Source organism: Fusarium solani (assembly GCF_023522795.1).
Source record: "Fusarium solani strain SB1 chromosome Unknown bctg00000011, whole genome shotgun sequence".
In the NCBI taxonomy this organism is placed as follows: Eukaryota; Fungi; Ascomycota; class Sordariomycetes; order Hypocreales; family Nectriaceae; genus Fusarium; species Fusarium solani.
Genome location: NW_027072149.1, coordinates 702,686 through 728,382, shown reverse-complemented (window position 1 = coordinate 728,382; position 25,697 = coordinate 702,686). Strand labels below are relative to the sequence as shown.

The 25,697-nt window shown below is 50.4% G+C and overlaps 9 protein-coding genes across 9 annotated transcripts; 4 read left to right on the top strand and 5 right to left on the bottom strand.

The window, feature by feature from the left end:
- Positions 1-42: 42 nt before the first annotated feature.
- Positions 43-1,734, top strand: MRS44_015271 (uncharacterized protein; the record flags this gene model as incomplete). The annotated part of the gene is made up of 3 exons (XM_046284349.2): positions 43-297; positions 349-570; positions 619-1,734. 3 exons carry the CDS (start codon positions 43-45, stop codon positions 1,732-1,734), a joined length of 1,593 nt encoding a protein of 530 aa, XP_046126204.2.
- Positions 1,735-2,236: 502 nt separating this feature from the next.
- Positions 2,237-6,236, bottom strand: MRS44_015270 (uncharacterized protein; the record flags this gene model as incomplete). Its single annotated transcript, XM_065619138.1, has 8 exons — positions 2,237-2,626; positions 2,700-3,047; positions 3,154-3,264; positions 3,315-3,553; positions 3,813-4,158; positions 4,293-5,779; positions 5,837-5,967; positions 6,133-6,236. The coding sequence occupies 8 exons, from the start codon at positions 6,234-6,236 to the stop codon at positions 2,237-2,239; spliced, it is 3,156 nt and encodes a 1,051-aa protein (XP_065475210.1).
- Positions 6,237-7,377: 1,141 nt separating this feature from the next.
- On the bottom strand, positions 7,378-12,072 carry MRS44_015269 (uncharacterized protein; the record flags this gene model as incomplete). The annotated part of the gene is made up of 9 exons (XM_065619137.1): positions 7,378-8,871; positions 9,395-9,734; positions 9,798-10,088; positions 10,143-10,254; positions 10,308-10,748; positions 10,983-11,429; positions 11,482-11,674; positions 11,730-11,753; positions 11,812-12,072. 9 exons carry the CDS (start codon positions 12,070-12,072, stop codon positions 7,378-7,380), a joined length of 3,603 nt encoding a protein of 1,200 aa, XP_065475209.1.
- Positions 12,073-12,511: 439 nt separating this feature from the next.
- On the top strand, positions 12,512-15,669 carry MRS44_015268 (uncharacterized protein; the record flags this gene model as incomplete). Its single annotated transcript, XM_065619136.1, has 10 exons — positions 12,512-12,624; positions 12,694-12,772; positions 12,870-13,447; positions 13,647-13,834; positions 13,897-13,930; positions 13,983-14,942; positions 15,064-15,255; positions 15,304-15,445; positions 15,504-15,593; positions 15,643-15,669. The coding sequence occupies 10 exons, from the start codon at positions 12,512-12,514 to the stop codon at positions 15,667-15,669; spliced, it is 2,403 nt and encodes an 800-aa protein (XP_065475208.1).
- Positions 15,670-16,413: 744 nt separating this feature from the next.
- Positions 16,414-17,668, top strand: MRS44_015267 (uncharacterized protein; the record flags this gene model as incomplete). The annotated part of the gene is made up of 2 exons (XM_046279719.2): positions 16,414-16,973; positions 17,026-17,668. The coding sequence occupies 2 exons, from the start codon at positions 16,414-16,416 to the stop codon at positions 17,666-17,668; spliced, it is 1,203 nt and encodes a 400-aa protein (XP_046126200.2).
- Positions 17,669-17,800: 132 nt separating this feature from the next.
- MRS44_015266 (uncharacterized protein) lies at positions 17,801-19,338 on the bottom strand (the record flags this gene model as incomplete). The annotated part of the gene is made up of 2 exons (XM_065619135.1): positions 17,801-18,291; positions 18,345-19,338. The coding sequence occupies 2 exons, from the start codon at positions 19,336-19,338 to the stop codon at positions 17,801-17,803; spliced, it is 1,485 nt and encodes a 494-aa protein (XP_065475207.1).
- Positions 19,339-19,920: 582 nt separating this feature from the next.
- On the top strand, positions 19,921-20,637 carry MRS44_015265 (uncharacterized protein; the record flags this gene model as incomplete). The annotated part of the gene is made up of 1 exon (XM_046271601.2): positions 19,921-20,637. The coding sequence occupies one exon, from the start codon at positions 19,921-19,923 to the stop codon at positions 20,635-20,637; it is 717 nt and encodes a 238-aa protein (XP_046126198.2).
- A 260-nt stretch (positions 20,638-20,897) lies between these two features.
- MRS44_015264 (uncharacterized protein) lies at positions 20,898-21,566 on the bottom strand (the record flags this gene model as incomplete). The annotated part of the gene is made up of 1 exon (XM_046277592.2): positions 20,898-21,566. One exon carries the CDS (start codon positions 21,564-21,566, stop codon positions 20,898-20,900), a length of 669 nt encoding a protein of 222 aa, XP_046126197.1.
- A 1,818-nt stretch (positions 21,567-23,384) lies between these two features.
- MRS44_015263 (uncharacterized protein) lies at positions 23,385-24,638 on the bottom strand (the record flags this gene model as incomplete). The annotated part of the gene is made up of 2 exons (XM_046267802.2): positions 23,385-24,430; positions 24,479-24,638. 2 exons carry the CDS (start codon positions 24,636-24,638, stop codon positions 23,385-23,387), a joined length of 1,206 nt encoding a protein of 401 aa, XP_046126196.2.
- Positions 24,639-25,697: the final 1,059 nt, after the last annotated feature.

The window sequence follows — 25,697 nt, the reverse complement described above, 5'->3', positions numbered from 1 at the left end:
TTTCAGGTCTATTTTCAGTGCCATGCGGATACAATCAACACCATGAGTTCTCTCGAAGGACCATCCAAGTCGCCTCGTGATTCTCTCCACGCTGCGGGCAGCGTATTCTTTGTCTCTTCAGCCGGGAGAGTCCTCAAACTACCGATCCCTAGCACCTCCCATCGAGATCCTCTGACATGGCGATCTTCAAAGCGGCTGTTTGCATTCATTGCTCTCAATTTTTACTCAGTGGTGGCATCGTTCGAGGTTACCCTTCCTGGAATTCTCATGTTGGCGATTAAAGATGAGTTTGGAGACGTATGTAGAAAATCTCTTTGCACAGAGTAGATGAGGCTAACTCATTTGTAGCGAAACACTCAGCCGCTCTCTTCCGCAATGACACTCTTTACTGGCTTGGGATACCTTTTCGGGATTCCGCTTTCTACTGCTCTCGGACGACGGCCTGTCTTTCTGTGTGCAGCTACTATCACGAGCATAGCCACTTTCTGGGCTGGAGCAGCAGGGAGCTTTGAAGAGTTGATAGTTACCCTCTGCTTTCAGGCTTTGGCAGTTGGTACATCCGTTGGCATGGTAAGTGTATCTCATCTCCTTCGAGGGTATCGTGTCTGACCTGTCTAGTGCACACTCATCATCATCGATGGCACCTTCATCCATGAACGGCCTAATGCGCTGTCCCTGTTCTGGTGTGTCGGCTCAGCATTCATCAAACTAAGCCTCCTCATTCTACCATTCATAGCGGACGTATGCAAGAACTGGCGTTCGATCTACAATGTATGGTCCGCGCCTTGTCTGGTTGCCCTCGCCTTGGTCATATTCCTTGCTCCCGAGACCTACTTTGAGAGGCCCCCAGTTGCTCTCGATGGTCGCGTGCTTGTGCAGAGCAGCTCGGAAAAGGTCAGGGTCTACGATGACTGGGAGGATGTCGAGAGTTACGGCTCAGAGAGACCACTTCCAGACGTTCCGCCAAAAAGAAGTTTCTGGGCGAGATTCGGTGTCAACCGAGCGCCTGGAACCAACTTCAAGGCCATGGGTGTGACTTATATGCAGATGGTTCTCTGCATCCTCAACCCCCTCACCTTCTGGGTTGCTCTCCTCACGGGTGTCAACTTGAGCGGCATCATCTTTTTGAACATTTCTCAACCAGCTGTCTTGGTGGGACTCTGGGACCTGGATCCGCAAACCAAGGGAGTCGGGATTGGCATTGCTGGCATCATCGGTTCGCTTTTGGCCTTCCCTGCCAGCGGCCCCCTTGCTTCCTGGTTCACCCGCTACTATTCCCTGCGATCGGGTGGTATTCGTCATGCAGAGATATACTTGCCGGCCTTTGCCATGCCTGTTGTGTCTGGCTTGGTTAGCGTGATACTCAACGGAGTCGCGATTAACAATAACTGGAAACCAATCTGGCTTTACGTTGCTTCCGGAATCAGCATCTTCAGCTACCTGACAGGAAATGTGGCCTTTACGCTCTGGATCACAGAGGCTTTCCCCCGATGGGCAGTAGCTGCACTAGCTGTCCAACTCTTCACGGGCAACATGGTCAGTTTCGGGATTGGCACCGCTATTATGGGATGGGTTCAGGATAAGGAAGTCATGGCCCCGACAATGCTGATTGGTGGCTTGATTCTCTTCCTCGGTGCCCTGGCAGTTCCGGTTGCGTTCTGGGGAAAGACTGCCCGGCAGTACATTCACGGTCGATGGAGCGAATCGGAGAAGGGTGCCTTGCGACCTCAGTAGACGAGATAATGTGCTCTTCACTGGTATGACTGGTACGTTGGTTTGATGATGGAGCGAGGTGTCCTCTGGTGTAGGTTGGTGGTGAAGGCGGGCGACTGACAGGATTTTGCTTCCTACGGCTGACATAAAACAACACGTCCTGACATGGACATACTCTCTTTTTCATTTCTATTTCTTTTCTCTACAAGTGCTAGATTAGATCTCTACACTCTCCCTTGTTCCTTCTTTTTTTCTTGCTATCAATAGTCGTGTGGAAACTGTGGTTTCATATCTTAAAGCCTCTATACCCTCTTTAGTTACAAGCGTTGTTCATTCCCTTGTATTTAAAACCATCTCTAATGATAAAAAGAATCACGTCACAGGAGCAACGTTGCTAGGTTATCTGCATCTTTGAAGAAAAGCCAGTGCATTTCATGGTATCAATGGAAGATCTACTATCTGAACGTTGTAATTATTGGACGAGGAAAAAAGTATTGATACTCAGAGGTTCAGGTTCTTTCCATCACACACCCATGGCAGCTCTAATATGATCTAGTCCAATCAAATCACCTTGTGCGGTCTGTTGCAGCTCATGAGGGATATACTCGGGGGTATAACCTCCTCCGAAATCAACCAGCACCACGTCTTCACTTACGTCGATCATGACATTGTCAGGCTTCGCATCGCCCCAGACAATGTCGACCTCATGAAGTCGTCCCAGCGTCGCCTCGATCTGATCAATCCACTTCTTCTTTAACACTTCAGGAGCGTCTTTGGACCGGTCTCGAAGAGTTTTCCCGTCAATGTATTCTATCAAGAGACCCATCAGACAATTGGGATCATCATCCCATACAACGAGCCCAACGAGCTTCGATGTCTTCCAAGGTGACTCGAAATTTCCGCTGCGGGCGATCTGGCCGAGCAATTCCATCTCTCTCAAATGACCATGGTCCCTTAGGCCTACTTTGAAGAAAAAGAGATGGAACCTTTCTAGGTATGTCGCTGATCTCTTCGTCCCCCAAATTTTCGGCCCGGACGAGTTCTGAGGCGGCGATGAGGCGAACGGGGGGTAATGCAGAACGCAAGACCAGACCATCCTTTGATTGCCGATCGCGGAGCCGAGGTGAAATATGAGTCTTGGGGCTCGAGTCGCCGTTGACAGTGAGGTCATAATCCAGTTGGATAGCGTCAAGTTTACCTTTTTTGTTTACAAATTTGAAAGCAAAGGTTCGAGGAAAGAAGTACTGAAGAAGCGACATGGGCTCGTGGCGAGATAGTGTTGGGGCCTCTCTGTCGAGGAAAGGTTGGAGAGGGCCAAGGATCCATTCCTCGAACTGGAACAAAGTGTCAGGATCATCGAGGTCGTTTCTGAAGCTGTTTGAATTCCTCTAAAGTCGACCCTTCTCCCTCCAGATCTTGAGAAATGATGGTGACGTATACTCGCACACAGTTGTAGACGAATGCGTACTCCACGCCAAGGTCAGACTGCGACAACTCAAGCATAGAAAAGGATGGAAAAGCGGCTTCGCCGTCTGAACATTCGTTGCACATCTATGAGCGATTAGCGATCATCACTCACAAACCAAATACAGCTACTATACCTCGCTTTGTAGATTAGGATCATCCATCGGCATGCTGTCATCCATCCCTGAGCTGAACAAAGAGGCATGAAAGGATGAGAGCGTGAGTGAAAGGTGTTGGTTGAGTGAGGGCTTCGGGATAGTTTCGGTTAAAAGCTGCGGAAAGGCGCCAATCAAGGGCAAAGACGCCTGCTCGATGGCTACAAGGGCCTGACTGAGGCTGACGGGTGGTGTCTCGAACTGTTTAGGAGCAAAGAGATCTGCCTCTTGTGTTAGCATTGGGATATGATGTTATTATGTGTTGATATTATGTTTTTTTTATATAGTTGAAGCCCGGCCCTTGATGGGATAACTGAGCCAGACGACCGAGGAATATACTCAAGGGTATAATCTCTCCCATAATGCCATCATATATTCGGCGTCTAATTCACATCAATCAATATATAATACTAAACACGGATGACAGAATATCTGGAAGCAAGCTTTAAATGAGTGTTACAACCTTCTCCTCCCACTCACTCAGGTCATCCCCCCGGTGCGAGGAATCTCGTCTGTACACTCCAATCCTGCGGTACTTTTGTGAGGCGGTATCAAGCTCAATCAACAAACCAGATGTCCCCCGAATGTGCAAACAGAGAACAGGCCTTCTCGCGTAGCGATATGCCAAGTCCAGAGAATCGAAGTCAAGCTCAAAACCACAATGATCGAGAACCTTATTCTTCTCATTCCTCTGGATCTCCTTTTGTTGCTGCTCCCAAAGCGCTGATTCCTTATGCCGTGTTCCGGACCAACCAAAGTAGCAATCGGTAGCAGTAGATGAGTATCTGTTAGGTATTTCCTGTCCGTTCCCGTAGCGTTCTTGTGCCTAGATCCAATCCATTCGTCCTTAGAGCCCAGTCCCAGCCACGATGACATGAAGCTCGAACTATGTGTTGAAAGAGGCATTCGCTCTTGATGTAATTCATATTCTCTCTCAAGATCCTCATAGATGCGCCTCACATTAGAAGTCATCGATGAAATCCCTAGGGTCTTAGCAGCTCTTTGTTCGGGCGATGGGTTGCTGTTGAGACGATGGCCAACCATCTGTCGCGTATAGGTGCAGATTTCGAGTTCGGCTTGGGTCGTACGACCCATAGGAACAGGCATGGACTCCAGTGGAGCCAGAAGGATACTCTGTATGCGTGCATCTGAGAGCCGGGCTGAGTTCGCCGCGGTGGCGGAGGATGTCGAGGATTCGTACTCAAACTCCACTCTGCTTTCGATGGCGGCCCAAGACCAGGATGGAGTGCTTAACCCCATGCTAGCATGGGGTTTGGATAGTCGCGGTTGGAGTCTTTTGAACAGTAACCCGGTCAGGATATCATTCCGCCAAAGGCCAGAACAGTATTCGTCGCCTGTCATCTGTTGGAACCGCTCGGCTAGTGCCCAGATAGCCGGGAATCTATCCTCGGGCTTCGTCAGGTCTTTTTGAGAGTATTGCGTGACAAGCTCGTACCACGGGTGATAGGGTTGGCTTTGGGTTTCCAGGGGACTTGCGGAGCTCGTCGTCTCCAGCCCACACTCCTCCCTCTCATCCGGGCATCTGTCGCTGGAAATAGGTTGGGAGAAAGTTTTGAGCCCATTCTGGATCACTGGAATGTGTGACCGGGCAACCTTGCCACTGAACTCGTGTGATGGTTCGAATGAGGGCTGATTTCGGTAATAGAAAGATTCGCTTGCCAACACGCCCCGACATTCCCAGATAATCTCACCCGGCAGGAAGTGCAATGTTCTTGGAGATAGCACATTCTCTTGCAAGACCCAACCTCTGCTGAGAAGTGGGAGAATGCTTCCTGTCCCCAGCGTCTCGAATTCCGACTGGGGGTCGAAAGTCCAGCAAACTTTTCTAGCCTCCATCCATGAGCCATCATCACGGCGAGGCGAAACGGGTTCGCACTCGTGCTCCCAGTAGCATGAAGTTACCTGGAGTTGATTGCGTTCTAACATCAACCCCCCGTGGCTGTCTGTAGAATAGCTGGCCGCGAGGTTCAGCGTGCCATTGGCATATACGCTTGCCATGTTGGCACTTTCGTGCTCCCAGTCGGCCTCATCACCCTGGATTATGCACAGCGAATCAATCCAAAGGTAGGCGAAGCCTAGTCTCCGAGTAACCGTAACAGCATCTTGGAACGTTCGCGGCAGCTGCTCAAGTGGAACGTCGAAGCCTCCTTCGGTGGTTCTCTTCTTGATATCGGCATTACCCCAACAGTGACTCAAAGTCAAGTATGAGGCGTGAATACCATGGCTCCTTCGGAGACGAACGGTGGGCGCGTCGTGTGTACCAACTTCGACAAGTCTCGTAGGCATCCGAGCCGTCGAACCGTGACAGCATTCTGGATGTCCAGTTTTGCATTGCTTCAACCAGTCTCCAATCATGTCGAAAATGTCTGCCGGGATGCCCCCTTCAGAACTATAATGCGCCCTAGCTTGTTGGACCTTGCCGAAACCTGTTTTGGCTTTTTAGCTACCACATGACAATCGAAGCTGGTTGGGGTTGTAGTTACTGTCCAGGCCTAGTTTGATCTTGATGTGCTTCTTCTTCTTCACCTTGACACCGAAAGCGTATCTCCGGAGCTCCCGTCCTCTAAGGTCGAACTTTAGAACAAGGGGCAAGTTCGGGTCAAGGCGTGTTCCCCTGCAGTAAAGTTCTACGAGGCTGCACAAATGGCACCCGGAACTTGCGGCTGCCTTCAGCTTCTGAAAGGAGTTGTGGTGTGTACACGGCTGCTCAGCCAGGGCATTAAAAACAAGAAGCTCGGAGCCATCACAGCTCTGGTACATTCTCTTTAATGTGTCATACTTATTCAAGGCTTTCAAAAATGCGGACTGACATGTGTCGCAAAGCTTGTTGATGGCGTGATTTGTATTAGCTGGTCCGACGTTATCTAGTGATGATGCCGCCATATTGGCTCCAGAGCAACTGGCCTTCAATGAGGGTAAGTTTGGGGACAGAGTGTACCTAGACTCGAGAAGCCTTTTATGTCTCGAATAGCTGCGGGGCTCGAGTTAGCCAATGCTAATTGGCATTGACAGTTTCCGAAGACGTGGTGAGCAGGCAGACTAAAGTAAGTATATTTTATCTGCATTTGCATGGCCCCACGAGTCTTTGCCCAGCCCAAGAGATGAATATGATACATGTCTTGCATATTTGTGGCGAATCGCAGGTATCACAGCAGAAGACACAGCCCGGATGACTACGCCAACAAGGCAACAACAGGTGGTAAGCCTTCAGCCTACCACACAGAGTTTTGGTAGCCAAAACAACTCCACATCCGCGCACGCGGACAGTAAGTGGTGGAGGGAAGCCGAGACGCGGCTGAAATTACAGTCACAATGGCGGACGAGCCGAGAGTGACCTACATGGTGAAACACCAACATCCGTCCGATCAGGCTGCAACAGCGGAAGGAGGGTTTGGTCACCGACTCACGCTCAGGCCTCGTTCGAACGAACGACAGTTGGTGCCAAGCCCCTGCAACCTTACAGCCACCTCAGCTCAACAGTGGCAGTGTACAATTCGGCTGGCAAAGTGCATCATGGCTTGTGGCCGCAGGTTTGAGAATCGGGTCAATGAGCCTTCGGCGACGTTAGTTCCGCATCTTGCCGATATTGTCGGCCTTGGCTGTCTCGCCTCATTATCAATACCAATGAGCAGGAGGAGTGGTTACAGCCTCCCCCAATCCCGTGCCAGCGCACACATAGGCGTTCATTAACCCTAGTTTGTTGCTTGTGTGTCGTGGTGTGGTCGCCAGAGTTCGTTTCAATCTCACATCTACCCCACAAACAATCCTGGCAGATTGAAGCTAGACGCCGCTCAGTCACTCTTGCATGCACTGAAATATATTGAACCAATTCGGGCACTGAATGATTCAACAACGTCTCATACGAGACAGGGTTGTTTGTGTGGGCAAGTTATCGAGTTATACCACGCGAGTTAAATCATCTTCACCCCCAAGCCAGAACTGTCTGTCAAGCATTCAGGTTCATTCATAGTAGGTTTCAGATTCACTGTTGGCCGGACTCAGAAAAAAGCAACATCCCTGCGATTCATTCACCCTGTGGTGGTGGCAATAATCCCAATAGCTCCTCACACCCCTGGGCTTCGGCCTGGTTGGTGAGGATGTGGCGAGCGTACCAATTAACCTTTACAAGCCTCAGCAGAGCAGAATCGGGTGAGCCATTCTGCAAGAGCTTCTTCACTAAAGGCAGGTGCTTGTTCCAGACATCTTGAGGAAATTCCCCTTGGAGAAGCACCAATGCCCGAAGCTCGTCTTCCTCTTGTCCCTCGACTAGTATCCACAGATTACCCAGCTCACTGCCAGGACAGCAGAGTTTCCCAGATGATAAGAAGGTCTTTGCTGACAGAAAACACCCAAATGAGAGGAGTTGGCGGACGATCTCGGCCGTGATAAATGCTGAGCCCTGATATTTAAGTCTAGACCATGCGTCGTGCATGTCAGGGTCCAAGAGCTTCTCAATGCGCGCCAATAGCAGCCATTGTTGAGATTTGATGCAATAGTCGAAAGGGTTCTTCCCAAAAAGTTCCATCGGACCTTTTCGCGGAACAGCCACATGATGACATGTTTGCAACAACTGGAGTATGCCGGTATCTGTTTGTTGAAGTGCCAAGTCGGAGGCTGTGTCCCCATTGCGATTCCGTATGCAAAGCTCTACGCGTTTTGTCTCAAGAAGTGCTTCGACTACTCGGATCATCTTTCTCTTCACGGCGTTCATGAGCACAGTGTTACCCTTTGAGTCCTTTGAGTTGAGATCATGGGTATGGCTGATAAGAACCACCACTGTTTCCGCTTGACAATTTTCGCAGGCAAGGTGGATCGGTAGCTGGCCATGATTGTTCTTCATATTTGCAGCGGCATCATTGTCTGCCTCGACTAAGAGTGTAGCGATGTCTTGTTCACTGGTTCGAGAAGAGTGCATTGATCTCCCGCCGAGTTCATGCAAGGGTGTGTTGCCACTGGCGTTCGTTGCAGTGATATCTGGCTGCTTCAATTGATGCAGTAGATGGCGCGTGATGAAAACCATTTCGTTTCTCACCGCAACATGTAAGAGGGTATTATTATTCTCGTATCTTTTCGTGATCAGAGCATAGCGTTTCTCGGCTGCCGAATTACATTCAGGCCGCGTGGCATCTGTCAAGCCGAGTGTTGGGCCGTGGGCGTCACTGTCTGACGAAGCCCAGTTCAGAATGATCTCAAACGCTGAGACTGGGTCTAAAATACTAATGACACTATAGAGCAAGTTTTCTGGCTTCAAGCTGTGCGGCACACTTTCAGCTGAGATCTGGTCGCACAGGGAGAGGAGAGCTTGAAGTAACTGATTATCGCCAGCGGACCGTCTGATCAGACAAGAGTAAACCCTCGACTTGAGCTCTCCACTGTTAATGAAACGGGCCTTCGTTTCATCACTAGCAGCACGGAAAATCAGCGGAACAAGCTCGTGATCATCTTGCTCCATGGCACAACTCAAAGCTGATTGACCTTCGAGCCCAAAGGCTTTTACAGCCCCTGTCTCAATCAGGAACTGGCAAATGTGGTGTTGTCCGTGTTTCGCTGCAAACACAAAAGGTGTCAATGTGCCTCTGCGCTTACTTGGTGCATTGGCATCGACCCCTTTGCTCAAGAAAAGTTTTCACTTGCTCCAAGTCTCCTTTGGTACAAGCATCAAAGATGTCCCGAGGTCTAGTTGCCCTTCGGGTCGAAAACAAGGGTAGGGGCTCAGGCGTAAAATGACGTCGTCGTGTATGACTCTGAAGATCAGATTGAGACGGAAAGCCTATCATGGAACGATAGCAACCCCTATCCGAGCACCTGAAAGGCCTCTCATGGCGTTTGACGTGGTCATCTCGGTTCTTCCAACTTGAAAACCCAATTCTGAAGTTGTGACAGTCTCGTTTCGGGCATCTGAAGCAAGACGTCCCGTTGAGCATGAGAAAGATGGATCTTGCGTTGTGCTCCAAGTCTGAAAGGCGAATGGATTCTATAGCGTTCCGGATGGTCGAAATTCGGCTCTCAAACGGGCATTTCCTGTCGTTGGTGAGGCACACCTTGAGAATGTCTTCAAGACTCTGAATAGTTGGCTCACCGCCAGACGATCCGCTGTTGGAAATCTCGTAAGATTCAAGGACGCGTGTTGCCTGAGAAATGAGCTTGGAGAGCGTGTCGGCTTGGAGTGAAGACGAATATTTTGAAACGAGCGCAAGGTGGTGAGTCCATGATGCCATGGCGTAATCAAGAAAGCCATAATACCCAGTCTTGGCAAATTCTTGGATAGTTTCGGCTCGAGGTCCATCTTGAAATGGTTGGGATGCCAGATACTGTGAGCAGAACAGTGCCATGCTGGCATGTGCCTCCAAAAGATTGATACGTGCCGTATGAACAAGATAACTGCCGCGAAGAGCTCATGGTTAGAATTCAATGTCCCTTGGTAACACAATGGCTTTGACTTACCCTCCTGCAGTGTTATGAACGAGCCTTACAAATGGCTCTCGTACTTCCCCTTCCGCCTGATCGGGTAGCTCTTCTTCGACAAGCGAGCTGCAAAGAGCCTTGCAGCTGTCCACGCGTCGGCGTCCAGGAATGCATTCCCCACGTTCCAGGTCAATGCAAAAAAGAGATTGAATCTCTCTCCAGTCTAGCGGTCTAGCTGCGCATGTCATCCAACTAAGAATTTTCGATGCAGCCGCTGCCTTTTTGGGCCGGTTCTTATGATCAAGAACGCGAGTGACGACGCGTTCATATCTATAGTACAGTTATCAGCTCTGATTCTATTCAGGGGCTAATAAAGAGACTTACGCAGCTTCAAGATTCGCCGGGAAGTTTTGCGTATCAAGTTCTTCGTCGAGTTCATCCTCAGAACCTTGATCCATGAGATTATCGAGCACAACTCTCGCATATAGGAAGAAACCTCCCAGAACGTCAGTGGTTGTGTTCTTATCTAAACAGATGGTTTATACTGACCATTTGAAGAAGCCGAGACTTTCTCAACGATGCTGTCTCGTTTCCAGTCAACAAGAGAGAACCTCTCTTGGATTTCAGATGCTTTGAACTTTGCGTATGCCTGGATGTTGTGGAGATGTCTGTCGTCTTGGTCCAGCCTGATGCCGGGGTGTTTGGTTAACTCCTTTTTGAGAAAGTCTACATGCTGGCTTGACACCAAGATCCGGATGGGATAACCCTGTGAGCTGGCCTCTGAGATCAGGTTTTGATGAATCCAATCAATGATCACTTGAGGCTCTTGACGAGTACTCCACTCGTCTTGACACTCATCCAGTCCGTCCAGAACGATGGTTCCTCCTCGTGGCGTAGCAAGGCAGTCTGGAAGAGATTTTAGGACCATCCATTGGAAGAGATTTTCGGCGATCCATTGGCGAGGATCTTTGGCGAACGTGGTCAACGGCGCTATCCTCTTGATAGATAAGTTGACAAAGGAGGGCACGAAGCATGTCGCTCATCGATCTTTTGCCTTCCTGGCGGCCTTTGAAATAAAAGTAGAGAAGTGGTCCATTCAACGGGCCCTTTTGACCCTGCAAGTAGTCGATGATGCGTGAAGTGAGAGTGGTTTTCCCTGGTCACATGTTGGCACAGGTTTCTTTAACCCTGGGTCCCGACTTTCGGAGCCGAAACTCTGCTTACCTGCTCCCGGCATCCCATGCAGGTTGAGTATCTGACCATTGGAGCCTTTGAGCCACTCCGTGAACTTTGGTTCCTGGAGCACCCAGTCTCCCGAGGGAGATCGGAAAAACTGGTCGAACGCTAACTTCTGATCATCCTGATAGTTTCCGGGGGAGAGTTGTGAGGATATGGTGCATCGCGCTTGCAAGAGGCCGTCTTTCATCGCCTCGACCTCTTGTCTAGACCTCTTTTCCGAGTCTGTCTCCAGACGTCTCGAGAGCTCGCCGAATCTTGCCTCCATCACATTGCGAAGCTCTTGGGCCTCCCGGCGGGCTTGCTGAACTTCGATGATGGCAGCAGTGAGCTTCTCGTCTGACAAAAGAGTTCTGTGTCGCTTGAGGCTATCTATAATAGGCTTGCAGCGCGTCTTGAACCCTCTCCAGGCAGAATCAAGGTATGCCTTCCAGCCTAATTCTCGTTAGCAATCCAGATACTCCCAGCAGGAACAGGAAGATATCACCTGTTCTCGTAAACACGTCGAGAGCTTCTTTGTGGAATTCAAGAATATCGTGAAAGCAACTCTCAAGAACTTCTCTGAGATAGGGATAGTTCTTAAAAATCAGCTCGTACTGGCGCAGACTGGGGATGACTTCTCCGATTTCGACGTATGTATCAAGCAACAACTCGAGGGTTTCAAGCCGATTGCTCGCAATCTGGTTGCCTGCTGTTAGCGCCAACGTGGTCTTCTCGGGGATGGGTTACAGGTACCATCAATGCGAATTTGATGGGGCCCTAATGGCATATTAGTGACTCGTCACAATATCGGAGGAGCAAGGCGGAGATTTCGTACCCAAACAAAAGCCACGACTTCATGGACGTTGAGAAAGATGGTGACAAGTTCTTCGACTTGTTTCATTCCGGCCAGAAACTTGGAGAGTCGCTGCATGTTCCGAAGTTTCTTCTCGGGGCCGTATCGATCCTGTATGCTCTTAATCTTGATCTGGACATCCTGAAGACTGTCGAAAGAGAAGTCTTTCTGCTGCTCCGGAGTGAGGGTCGTTCGGAAGCCGTCCAGGGCCCTCGTGAAACCATCTTTTGCGTTGGTGGCCATCGGGGGAAACCGGAGCCTGATTTGATGGCGCTGAAATCAAACTCCAACTTGTCGTGAATCCAGGCGATTCTAATGCGTTATTCCCGAGGGGACTCAAGAAAAAAACATTTTTCTCTTCATAAGAGAAGTTTGTAGAAAGTTGAGGTGGGAAAGAGGAGTTTGGCTTGAAGTGGCATCCTTATGATCAATGTTCGAGTTACAAAGTGAGACACGAATGTAGGCGGAGCTGAGCCTGAGCAGTCTCAAAATGATGATTGGCCAAAATTATGCATGCCAAGTCATCAAAGCCTCCGTACAGCCCCTGCGCCACATGTAGGTGCACCGCAAGGCTCTCAGGGGGTTGAAAATGAGCCATGCACGATGGGGGGTGGCATTGAGTCGCATCACCGATTTTTCTCTTCGGCTTTCCCCCTTTGTCTTCGCCGTTCAGCGCCTAAAGATGCCGGCTCTAAACAAAAGAACTCACTATGATATTGTCCAGGAGAGTTTTGGCGCTTCCAACCACCTAACATGCTCTAAGAGAGCTCGAATCGGCGCCAAAGATGCGGTTTGGTGAGTACCCCACAGGAGTACCTGAGAAACCTGCCGCAAGACTTACCAATAATGACTTTGCGCTCACAGGGCATGCAACCGAGACGATGATGTTGCCATGGTAGACTTGGTGTCACCAGGGCCATGTGAGGATATCTGCTACGGCGCTGTACGTTATCTCTCATTTTGGAGGCTACCGGAATACCCGAAACATGGCTTCCTCTCTTTAATGGTGGGGATGAGTCTCTGACCACAACACTTTGAAGATATGTGACGCCAAGGCACAAATCGATGCCACTGCCATACCAAAGGGTTTCCATTCCCCATGGAGTCGTTTCCATGTCTTCAACCTCGTTGCCGGCAAGGACAATTACCACTTGAACCTCAGTGATGGGCAAGGAATCGGTATTCTGGATCAGATTAGGGCGAGACAGCTGAGGTCGCTGGAGAAGTTCTCAAATCTCACATTCAGAGCTATATGTCCAATCTCGACGATTGGCCGAGCCAGCAGCAAGAAACGCATCATCGACGTCTCTGTGAATATTCTTGGGCCCGAAGATCTCACCGATGCGGTGGGAGATGCACTTGCAGCCGCATCTGCCTATCTCCAGCATCCTTGTTTCCTCGAATCCGGCGTCAGATACATTAATCCCCACTACTTCTGCTTTGGTAAAGAACTCGCTGACATGAGGGCGCATATTGGCCCGGCGAAAACGGATCCCAAATCCTCACAAGCCAGTAAAGAACTCAACCGTCTTCTAGACTCTCTCGATTGCACATCCGCCGTTCCTACCAACGAAGGTAGCGAAATCGAACAGGGGCTTATCTTGACTCCACTGAAGAGGTATTTCACTTGCTTCTCATAACTTCAGGGATACTAAGTTGGGCAGTCACCAGAAAGATGGCGTTAGCTTCATTCTGAAGAGAGAGAGAATTCCCATTTTTGCCACTCGACGGCATCAGAGATCCGGGGTTTGCTTGGACCACAGTAAGGCCTTGACAGTACATCTCTTTATCTCGCACGACTGACAAGATGCTATCAGGTTCTTCTCAAACTCGCTTGAGTTATGTCTAGGTGGCATCATTGCAGACGTCATGGGACTTGGCAAAACATTGACAACTCTAGCGGCTATCACTTGTTCGAAACCAGCTGCTCAAGATTTTGAGAGGAACCTCAACTCGCTTCCTCCCAGGCCCACGAGAGCAACTTTGATTGTTGCAACTTCGCATCGTACGTTATCGTTATCCCTTCTTCTTCTGTCTTAACATTCCCGAACTTATTCCTTTGTATAGAAGTTCTAAATGTCTGGCTATCTGAGATTGAGAAGTGAGTGTCCCCCTGTTGCTATGGAATGAGACCTGATTGTTGTACAATTCAGACATTTGAAGCCAGGTGCCTTAAGAACCGCATTATTCCATGGCGACGATCGTGCCAAGACCACCCAAGACCTTTTCAACTACGATGTTGTCTTGACGACTTATCCAACTCTTCTCGCCGATTATAAAGGTCGTCGGGTCCTTCAGGATATTGTTTGGTTCAGAATTGTGCTTGATGAAGGTGACAATAGCCCAAAACCCCTGATCCCAGGTCTTCATTTTCCCGTACTCACATCATTTACAGCTCATTACGTTCGAAACCACTCCACACAGAGATCCAAAGCCGCCCACAGCCTTCAAGCCAGTCGAAGATGGTGCTTGACAGGCACCCCAATCCAGAACTCCCTCGAAGACTTGTGTTCCCTTCTCAAGTTTCTTCGCTTTCGACCTTTTGATGGAAATTCCTTTTTCGAGAAACACGTTGTTGATCCACTAAGAAAAGACCCCCACAAGGGTTTCCGAAATCTCAGGATTCTTCTGAGAACCATTTGCCTCCGTCGAGGCGAGACCTACTTGGACCTTCCTCCCTACGAAACAACCGAGGTCAAAATCTCGCTTACACCAAAAGAGATGGGACTCTACCAAGGAATCCTCGCAGACTGTCAAAAACAATTCGAAGACGTTGTCAGCAAGAAGTCAAAGGCCAACAATTATACCATCCTCTTCACCACGATCATGAAACTCCGCAGGCTTTGCAACCATGGCAGCTTTCACGTTTCCACTCGAGATGAGGCTCTTTGTGAGTACTGTTGTGGGGACTCCAAGGAGACGACGACGTTCCTCGACGGACTCGAGACGTGTCCTGAATGCTCCCGGGCTCTGAAAAGCTCAAACAGAAAGACACTTGCTCCGTCGATGATACAGGAGTCGTCGCTCTCCCCAGCACCTTCACTGTCTGCCACGGGCTCTCCGGGCCGGGTATCTAGCCCTGTAACTCCCCGGGCCTGGGGATGGTTTGTTTGGTAACTCTACGAAGCTCTCCACAGTGATTCAAAATATTACAAGCTCGTTTCCTAGTTCTAAAAAGTACGATTTTTATCCCTCGATCCATCCCCAAGACGAGAGATACTTACCGACATACAGCATAGTCTTCACGGCTTGGCGATCGACACTAGACCTTCTTGAGCGAATGCTTACTGAGCATGGAATTCAATGTCGCCGAATCGACGGACGAGTCAGCATCTCTGATCGCTCGGAGCGACTATCGGAGTTTCAATTTGACCCTGATAACAGAATTCCTGTGCTGCTGCTGTCCATCGAAACAGGAGCTGTTGGGTACGCCCATCCTCATCAAACTCGATAGTTTCATGCTAACCTAGCCAGGCTCACGTTAACGGCAGCTGACCGCGTTCATATCGTGGAGCCCCAGTGGAATCCTTCGGTTGAGCAGCAGGCCATCGGAAGAGCTCTCCGCATCGGACAGACACGCAAAGTGACTATTATAAAATACATCGCACAGAACACTGTGGGAGGAGGTATGACTCTGACATTGTTTATGAAGCCGGTGCTAACATTGATCCCAGAACATTGTCACTCTTCAAAAGAAGAAAAGCGGCCTGGCCAAGTTCTCGCTAGACAGCCGCACTGAAGACACCCAGAATGAAGGGCTTGACGTAAGGACCACCGAGCACACATCCGGATACCAATACTAATTCTTTTCAGGACCTCAAATTTGTGCTTGATAACTAGCCTTACCGCGGACCCAGTGAGGGCCAAGTCATGGAGTACTTGCAGTTTCATAGACGTGATGGAGTATGAGCAGCAGTCTTGTGGTTGTTTTGCGTTGACAGAGCTTAGCCTGTTTAGTCATTCTCCTGAAAAGACTTTCAAAGATGCTTCCAGCGCTCATAAATTTGTATGCAAATTTTGCTGCTGTCAGTGTGTAAATTCCTTGGCCAGTATCAACGGCTTCTAAGTCCCGGTTAGTTGAGGATGATACCGCGGTTCCAGGTCGGGGTCTCACGTCAGTTTGGGGACTCAGAATCGAGTAATCAGTTTCAAGGAAAGGAATCCTTTCGCGTTCCGAAGGTGCCGAGAAGGTATCTGCATTGGCGTGCCAGTTGAGCGTATTCTCCGGGTTACGGGACTATTACTAACACGTCAGGATTGGCAGTTGAGGAGGATCATCTGTATACCACAGCCGCATACAGTACCTGGCGAAGACCAGTGATTTCGTCAGCATTGAGATATGATACGCTGATAAAGACGCCAAGAGCCATCAAAACGACCCACTTCGCGTATATATTTGTCCCATTCTGGCAAAGTGCTGACATCCCAGGTCAGTCGCCACAAGGAGTGCTACGCCGCGCGGTGTTCGGCTTGGCCTTGAGATATAAGAAGACTCAGACAAAAGGTATAAAGAGTACCAGACACAGCTCTTTTTCTTTTCATCAGCTCCCAACAATCTCTCTTCTTTAACTACAATCATCAACTATGGCAACTTACTCCATCCCTGAAGAGTTCACCTCTGAACTCGAACTCGTTGACAAGCCCGAGACCCGCTCCACTAAGGACATCCTTGTCGAGCTCAATCAGTATAAGCCTGTCACTTCCGAGAAGAACATCTGGGCTTTCTGGCATACTGGTCTCGATGCTATGCCCTCATGGTGCCAGCGCAACGTCGCCGATTGGGTTCGCATCTGTGGTCCTTCATGGACTGTCCGCGTCCTTGACGTGGTACCCGACTCACCAAACCATGCCTTGAAGTTTGCCAGTCAGGACTTGCTGCCCGATGCGTTTCTAAAAGGTACCATGGACGGACCTTATGTTGGTCCGCATTCTATGGACTTTCTCAGAGGAGCTCTACTGTTTGGACACGGCGGTGTGGCCATAGACGTCGGGTGTGTCCTACTGCGAAGCATGGATCGTGTGTGCTGGGATCTTATCATGGATCCTGAATCACCGATTGAAGTAGCTGTGCCTCTCATGTATGGGCAGACAATCGCCAATCACTTCACTGCATCTCGAAAAGGCAATCCTTTCATTGAAAGATGGTAAGTCTCATTGCTCAACCACCTCGATTGGCACCCACTAACAGACTTGCAGGCATAAGCTGTTCTTGCATCTTTGGGAGGGCCGGAACAACTACGAAGGCATCAGTGCAAACCCTGCTCTCGCCTTCGTAAAAGACATCGATTTCAGCGAGGCCGCAGACTGGCCATGGGACTTCAAGATCGGCCCTCAGCATGTTCTTGAGTACGTGTCGCAGGTTATGTGCTGGCGCCGTTTGACCATGCTGGAGGACGCTGGCGGTGGCTTCAATGGCTCCAAGTACTGGCAAGAGAACATCCTGGGCATTGATGCCCGTCATGAGAACTGGGCTGCTGAGGACGCCGTCGGCTTTGGCTCTGGTGCACGGCTGTACGAGTTGTTTAGTCTCCGGGTTGATTCGGATCCAGAGACGAAAGACTACAAGGAGGCGTATAACTTGGTGTGGCTGTTGTTGAGGTCGGCCAGTTGGCAGAAGATCACGCACGGAAAGGGACTCACTCACGCTGCAGCGCTGGGAACCCTTTGGGATGAGAACGAGGGCAAGGATAGTGCCCCAGGAACCTTTGGGGAGTTGCTTCGATGGGGTTCTGTGCATCTCAAGCAGAAGCGAGGGGCCATCTCCACCAAGAGTACAGCCAAGTCCACGCTGATTCTTCAGGAAGGTCTGTATGGGCCTTCTGAGGCGGGAGCGCAGTAGAGTAGAAGCTAGCAGATACAACTCCATCCGCCATTGCTTTTATGAGAAGTGGTGACTGGATTACACTTTGCAATCATGTAATTTTGACCCGTGAGAATGGAGAAGGTTTTAGGTAATACATGTATTGCTCAACTACGATCCAAGAACAGTTCCAGGCGCCGGCACCGTCAGGTTCACTAAATATCTATCCATGGCTCGAGATGTTTCTCCTCCAATATGGTACGAAATATGCCCCGCGCCGTTCCTGGTCAACAACACACCAGACTCACCAAACTGTCTCGACACTCCCATGGCCCAAGCGTACGACGTAGAGGGATCGTATATCCCATTCACAACGAGAACCTTCGGAGTTCCCCTGATTTTAACCATCTTTGGCGGGTTTCTGTTCCTATGTCTCCAACCAATACAGGCACTCTGGACCATGTAGGTGGCGGATGCGCCTCTAGTCAAGGGAGCGAATACAGCAGCTTCAATCTGCTTGGCCCAGAGGTCCGCAAAAGACTTCGCCTCCGGGGGAAAGTCATTGCAAATCGTCGCTAAGAAGCTGAAGAGCATTGAGTCACTCGAAGCATCGCCCGTCGCAAGGTACGTCGACAGCGCACTCGCGTCACCCTTGGTGGCATCTGCAGGGCTCAATGTCAGGACGTTACTAGACCAACTGCTTGGGAACTCTTACTATTAATGGCTGAGCCGAGCGTCGACCAAGCTGAGGCATTAAACAAGAGAACCTGTGCCCCAAAACGAATCTCCTCGGCGTTGACGTTGGACCGGCAAATTGTGCCGCACCCAGGGGCTGGGATGGGCGTTTTGGCAGCTTTGACAAGAAGGTTTTCCCATATTTTTGCGATGTTCTGACCTGACAGCACACAGGTCGTCTTATTGGCTGTCTCGCACCAGTTGAAGAATCTCCTCAATGTTGCCTCATAGGTCGTCGCTTCGCTAAGTAGCATGGAAGCTTCGTCCTGATAGTGCTGAAGGTTGCTGTCGAGAATCATGGAGCGGATATTCTTGGGGTATAGGCATGCATATTGGGTGCCAATCATGGTGCCATATGACATGCCCAGCCAGTTCATCTTTTCGTTTCCAAGCGCAACACGCACCGCCTCCAGGTCCTTGGCAACCTGGACCGTATCGAGATGATCCATGAGAGGACCGGTCAGATTCCAGCAGTTTGCGCTCACCTCTTGGTAAAACTGAACCATACGGCGAAATGACGCCTCGTCGGTTGGGAACAGTGACATTCGCTGGTTCCAGAGATCAAGGTCGCATTGAACACGGGTGCTGAGACCAACGCCCCTGGGGTCAAGGCCGATGATGTCGAACCGTCGCTTTATCTCATCGCCCGTGTAACCGTTTGTGCCCAGCCCTATATCTGAGACCTCTTTGGTCGCTGGGTATCCGGGACCGCCAGGGTTGATGAAAAGGTTGCCAATGCGGTTTTCGGGGTCTTGGGCAGGCAGCTTGGCCATGCCTAGCTCAATCTTTTCGCCATGTGGATCATCCCAGTCCAGAGGGACAGAGAGTTTGGCACATTGCAAGCCTAGAGCAGGCAGGGATTCAGGACATGGTCCCCAAGTAATAGTATCGTAGCTGTGAGCTTCTGTCTGAGACAAGGCAGAAACCTGACTGGCAGAAAGCCATGCAAGGACGAGTGAGATTATTATGGACATTATATGTATAAGTATATTGGGCCATAAACACTTGGAAAGAGGGTTGGGATTTATAGATCCTCAGAATGCGGGGGAGGCCTCTAATCTTTGATCAATCTAGCCTCCGGCATTTTGTTTCTATTTGCGACTTTTCCGTCCCCACACTCGCCAGTTCTTATCAACATCTTCACCCGTCATGTTCCTGGTTAGTGTTGCCGACTCTTTCGGTGCTAAAGCAAGATAATCGGCATCTGTGAAACGCGTCCAAAATCGACCAAGCGCTAGGCTCGGAACGAAAAGTGAGGTCATCACCAGACATTAGCCGTTGACCCTTGGGTCCTGGCACAGGTCGCGTAAACAACGCGGTTAAGCCGGCATGATTAGCTGCCGGTGCTGACGCAGTCAGATCATATGTAGACGAATCGAGCTTCAGATGGTTGATCCATTACCATAGACATGCAGGCTTCAACAACACATTAATAATCAAGAAATTAGTAATCTCACGCAGACTTCGAGTATATATCTCAAAAGTCTCATTGTTCAATTGCCAAGCAACCATTGTCCTCACCCTCACAGTCCTGTTGCAAAAGCCCGCAAATCACCATGTCATCTCAGAATCCAAAGATCAAGGCAGTCTTCTTTGACTTCATGGGAACCTGCCTTGACTGGCACAGCAGCGTGGTGAAATCGCTGCCCCCCGCAATCCCCAGCGCCGAAGCGTCCGAACTTGCTCTCGAGTGGCGGAAGCAGTACTTCGTCTACAATGAACAGCGCGTCCAGCAAAATCTCGATCCTGAGGACATTGACATATCACTTGCACAAACTTTGGACGTCATCATCGACCGGTTTTCGGACTACAAATCGCACTTTGATGCAGATGTCAAAACTCGACTGATCGAGGCATGGCACACTCAGCCAGCCTGGCCAGAAGTCAAAAATGCTATCCAGGTTCTTCGGGAAGAAATGGGTCTTGAGACATATGTTCATGGCAACGGTACTACTCGTCTGCAGGTCGATCTCACTCGCTTCTCGGGATTGAGGTTCAATATGCTGTTCTCGAGTCAGTTGCTAGGCGTGTATAAGCCCAACCTGGCGGCGTACAAAAAGGTCCTTGAGCTTCTCAAGCTGGAGCCAGAGGAGGTCGTCATGGTTGCGGCCCACATCTACGATTTACGGGGCGCCAAGCAGTGCGGGATGAAGACTATTTACATCCACCGGTGGACGGACGATGTCGATGAGGATATGGAGGTAATCAAGAAAGAAGTCGATATCTTTTTGGAAGATATGAACAGTCTTCCGAATGCCATCGCGAGTATCTAGATGAGTGGAAGGGTCTCTACCTAGCTGAGCATGATACATCAAATCGGGATTAATGGCAACTCTCGATGCATGTATACAAGCAGATGATATCGTGTCTCTTTTGATATCATGCTCCCACCTTTCTCGTTGCTCATCAAAAAGAAATGCAGACCAAGACCAAGGTATATAAGAGTGCCAGGCGTGTATTCCAGCCAAATGAAGATATTAGAATGATACAGTGTTTATAAGTATGCCCCGTCTCCGATTAAAGTAGCTCGCACTCACGAAAATACCACCGCCATAGCCACGCCGGCCACAGACATAGCTGTAATCACGCGGGCTTTGCAAGAAGAGGCTACAGAGGTGGCTTCAGGTGTGGAACCACTTGAACTCTCTGTTCCGCTAGTCTCGCTGCTTGCAGCCGTTGCAGAAGCTGCACTTTCGGCGGTCGACTGCGCGCTGGCAGACGTGTCCTCGGTCGAAGCAGTCGCAGCCTGGTGGGAACCAGAACGTGTCGCGGCAAGCAACTCGAGGCCTTCTGTGATTGTCACGGTCGCGTAGCCGAATCCGCCAAAGCCTTCCTCTTCCACATCTTCTTCCGATCCAAAAGTCGCTGTGGGGTGACCGTCATCGTTGCCCCCGATGTTGATTGTAGTGCATTTTTGAGGAACAGTCCCGCTCATCTCGCAGTGCATCGAGAACTTCCAGGGCTCAATCGAGTCAGTGATGTAAAAGTCGAAATCACCCGTCCTGGCGACACCCGGCGGCGGTGTCTCACTGGCCCATGGACCCAAGGTCACGGCCGCGTACAGGCCGCAGTCCCTACCGTCGGGCTCCAGGGTACAGCCTAGGAGATAAGTAGTAGCCGAGGGTTCAGCACCGAGGACCTTGGCCAACAGGGGTTCCTCGGGGTCCATCCAGAGGATAGAAGTGACGAGAGAGGAAGGCATCTTTAACGCCGTCGTGAAGAAATACCCAAGAAGATGAAATGAAAACCAGAGTCTAGAGCGCAAACAAAGTGGGAATGTCGAGGTTTTGTCCCAAGGAGAGACGCTGCGGCCAATATCTGTTGGTCGAGGAGCGAGAATCGACCCATTTGTTTTATTTTGGTAGCGATTCTGTTGCGGTGATTTGCTGGTGAGGTGCCTTGATCCTGGTGAAGATCACAGCAACATCCTTGAATGCACGTGATCTCAGATGTGGTATACGATGGATAGCGACGAAGCTCCATCGCGCGCTGGTTGCTGGAGTCGTCCCTTAGTGGATAACCTATTCTCATGTAGGAACATGCCATTTCTTGGGCGGCTGGAGGTTCACCAAGCAAGTCCGCCAGAGTCAATGGCGACTGACGCATGTTAATAACTACTTATTTTCCAGTTGGGACACTATGAATAGATAGGTATTCTTTATCCTGAAGGAACAGAGAGTTCATTGGCTCCTGTGCTGCCCAAAATAGAAATATCAATGCGATATGTGGGCCTTGACCCAGCGAGTAGGGATTGAAGATTGTGCCCGATAGCGAGTACATGTGCTATGGTGGTAGTTCATCCGATGAGTATGTACTTCTTAGCTCTCACAAACATTTCCGCAAATCAGATGCTCTCTCACGCCTACCCTAAGCCTCTGAGAGTCCCAAAGTCGTTCCAGATTTCTTAACCCTGAACCAGATAAACACAAGTATTATGCAAGTTTAGGGCTCTATAGAGGCTTATCTATGACACTGGTCCTCGTCTCACTGTCGCTAGGCTTGGAGTAACGCATATGGCGAACGATCAATGGTGCCCAGAAATAAGCCCAAAGTCGCTCTCGCTTATTGGCGATTGTGAGTGTACCGGAGATATAAAAAAGGATGCATGTTCTATTCTTGTTTGACTGTTTGAAAGGGGTAGAGTTAAGGTCAAAATAAGCTCTGAAGGCTTGGGTACCCACGTGGGCGTTATGATGAACTTAATTAGAAGGTTTAGTGGTGACGTCGATGACACTATTCGCGGTCGGGAAGGAAAGCGCGTCTGTTTCGCGCAATGCTCCCGCTGATGAGCCGTGTCTGGAGCTCGTTGAACCATCAAATCATCAAGATACTTGGTCTGGTGGTCTAGTGGTATGATTCTCGCTTAGGGCAAACCCGAAAGCAAGCTTGCGAGAGGTCCCGGGTTCAATCCCCGGCCAGACCCTTTATTTTGCTGTTCATTGCGGCTGAAAAGATGTATTCCTTTTTGCCAGCACTCCTCCCGAGGTCACGATGGACTTGCATGCTCCATTCGTGAGCTGGGAGATCATCATTGGTGCTAGCATTGGCCTGCAATCCTAGACTGCAGGAATGTCTTTCTCGCGGATTGGTCCACAAGCTCGTCCGCTTACTGCGTCCGCAGGCCGCGCATAGCTCCTACTTGATCAACTCAAACAGGAACAACAACCGTAGTTTAAGCATGTCCTGGTCAATTCAAATCCCGCGCCGGGAAGCCTCTAGGAGATCATCCAATGCTATATACCGGCATACCAAGATGGAAGGTTACCATCCAGGCCATGGTTGCTCACCCAAACAGGTCACGCGTCGGATGCAATCCTAGAGACTTCAATTGGACCTTGGTTGAATGCAATTGCTAATTCATCATCGTTAAGTCTATATGTCATAAAACTCTAAAGGATATCTCGCTTATAAACACAAATACGCCATAGTCACCAATGACCCTCCAACAGCTGCATACAAAAACTCAGGAGTTAATGACACACCCGCCGACATCTCCTCAGCGTTGCTAAAATCCCCGGTATCACTCAGATACGTCTTTGTCATCGGGCGTCGCCGCATAGGAGTCCTCGTTGTACGTAGAGTTCAGCGTCACAGCTCCGACAATGTCGCCCGATTCGAGTCGGATGTGGGTGTCGATGATCTTGTCCGCCAACTTGTCCTGTGAGACGATGATTTCTCGTGCGCCGCGAATCCAGTCGCCGTAGCCGCCGTAGCCAGAGTGTTGTCCGTAGCAGAGGTTGAGGCCGTTGCCCTCGACTTCCACACCGGGGAGACTGCCCTCCCATCGATAGCACCAGGTGTTGCCGTGGTCGTGACCGAAGAACAAGCCAATGATACCAGGAATGGTGACAAGAGCCTCGGTGAAGGGCTTGTCCTGTCCACCATAGTGGCAGTTGTCGGTATCCCTGGTGCCGTTCGCGCACCATCCCTCGCCTTGCTGTGCGACAGGTGGATCGTAGTTGAGACCAGGCTGCTTGTGCTCGTCAATGCCGACCTCGGTCTGAATAGACATTGTGGCATTGATAGGGATGTGAACGAATGCGAGCGCGGGGATGACCTTGTTGTACTTGTTGACAAGCTCCGTGTTGGTCTCGTTGAACCACGTCACAACGCTCTCGTCAACCCAGTTCTCCTGGTCGTCGCCTTCGTAGTAACGTCCACCTCGGCTATCGAAAAACCACAGAAGGAGCTCGGGAGTGCACTTGTTGGTGTTTGTGCAGTTCGATGCGTATACGGGGAGGTAGTAGTTGGAGGTTCCGGCGTCATCGTCGTCGACCATGGACTTGGTGCGCGCTCCAGGCCACATCTGTTCGCGCTCGAGGATGCCCTCGCCAGTGATGTAGTAGTTGTGGTCATGGTTGCCATAGGTCGATGCCCATGTGAGATTCCGCTCGATTATGGGCGCGACGATCTGGTCGATGTAGTGGGTGCTGTTGTGCTTGAAGGTCGAGTCGCCGTTGATGAGGTCGCCGTTGAGGACTACCAAGTCGGGGAGCTCGTAGTCCAAGACACCGCTTATCACCTCGACCGACTTGGCATCTTGCGCTGGGCCTGTTGTTGATGCGACTGCCGCAAGTTAGTATGCGCCTTGTCAGTATGACCTGGAATACTCACGTTGGCCAAAGTGCATGTCGGAAAAGACTGCGATCTGAAATGTTCCATTGGAGGTGAACTTCAGAGGGGGAAGGTTGTCATTGTTGACGGCGCGAGGGATGCTCGCCGCATGCGACAAAGCAAAGAGAGAAGAAGCTACTGCGAGTGTTCTTGATGCCATGGTGAAGCTTGTTGGTCAAGTGTGTCTGATGATCTCCTCCATCCCATCGAAGGGATGAGGGTATTTACATATCGTGAGGTCCATGGTCAAGACGTCATCCTGTGGCGAGGTGATTGAAAAAAGAGTCGACCCCATACCGCGAGACTGGGACGCGGGAAGCTAAAGTGGCATGCGTAGGGCTTGGCTACGCGGACTGCCGCGCGTTACCAACGCTGAGACTATCGTCAAGAAGCGCCGAGGTCGGGGTCAAATGGTGACGATTTTTGCTTGGAGGGGGGCTTTTGCTAGGCGAGCCGCGAGACCTGGCATTCCAGAGTCCAGGGCTATTCCTCTTGTATCCAATTGGGGCATATTTTCCCATGTCTTGACAGCGAACCTTGATCTTAGAGGCCCTGTCCTCACCTCCAAGAGACGCATCGTGACGATATCCCCTGTTGTTGAACCTTGACGGGATGTGGGGAGAGGCTAGGCGCATGGCGCCTGTAAGCCTCGTCATCCACGGGCAACAAAGCTTAAACGGAGCTGTCGGCCGAGTGGGCTCTCCCACTTTCCCGGCGGCCTTAACAACGTTGAAAGTGGACGCGTAATCCAATAAAGAGGCTATTGAGGCGGTAGTTGAACGCAGGGGTACAAAATGGCTACAGCTTGGGATGGTAACGGAGCACGCGACAGACTTTTTAGATGCTTGGCCACGCGGCATTGGAGTCTGGGCTTTTGCCGAGCATGATCAATTTGACTAGCAATGGGTTATGGCTTCATCCAAACTGGAGAACGAACTGAATCAAGGCCATGCGCCGACCGAATAGAGCAACACTGCCCACCGTCAAGCATTGCATTGCGTCTCACTCTTCCAACATGGACTCCGTTGGTGAGGAATCCTTCAACGCTGCATCGATTTTACGGCTTCAACAGGGGGCGCTATCGCTGTTAAGGCTTGGCGTATTACTCCCGGACTCCGAACCATGTCACCGCAAAGAAGGCGTCCCTTGAAGATCATGACTCGATGTGCTGAGAGAAGATTTGAAGGGTCTTTACCGAGGTGCGAATATTGTCGGGTAG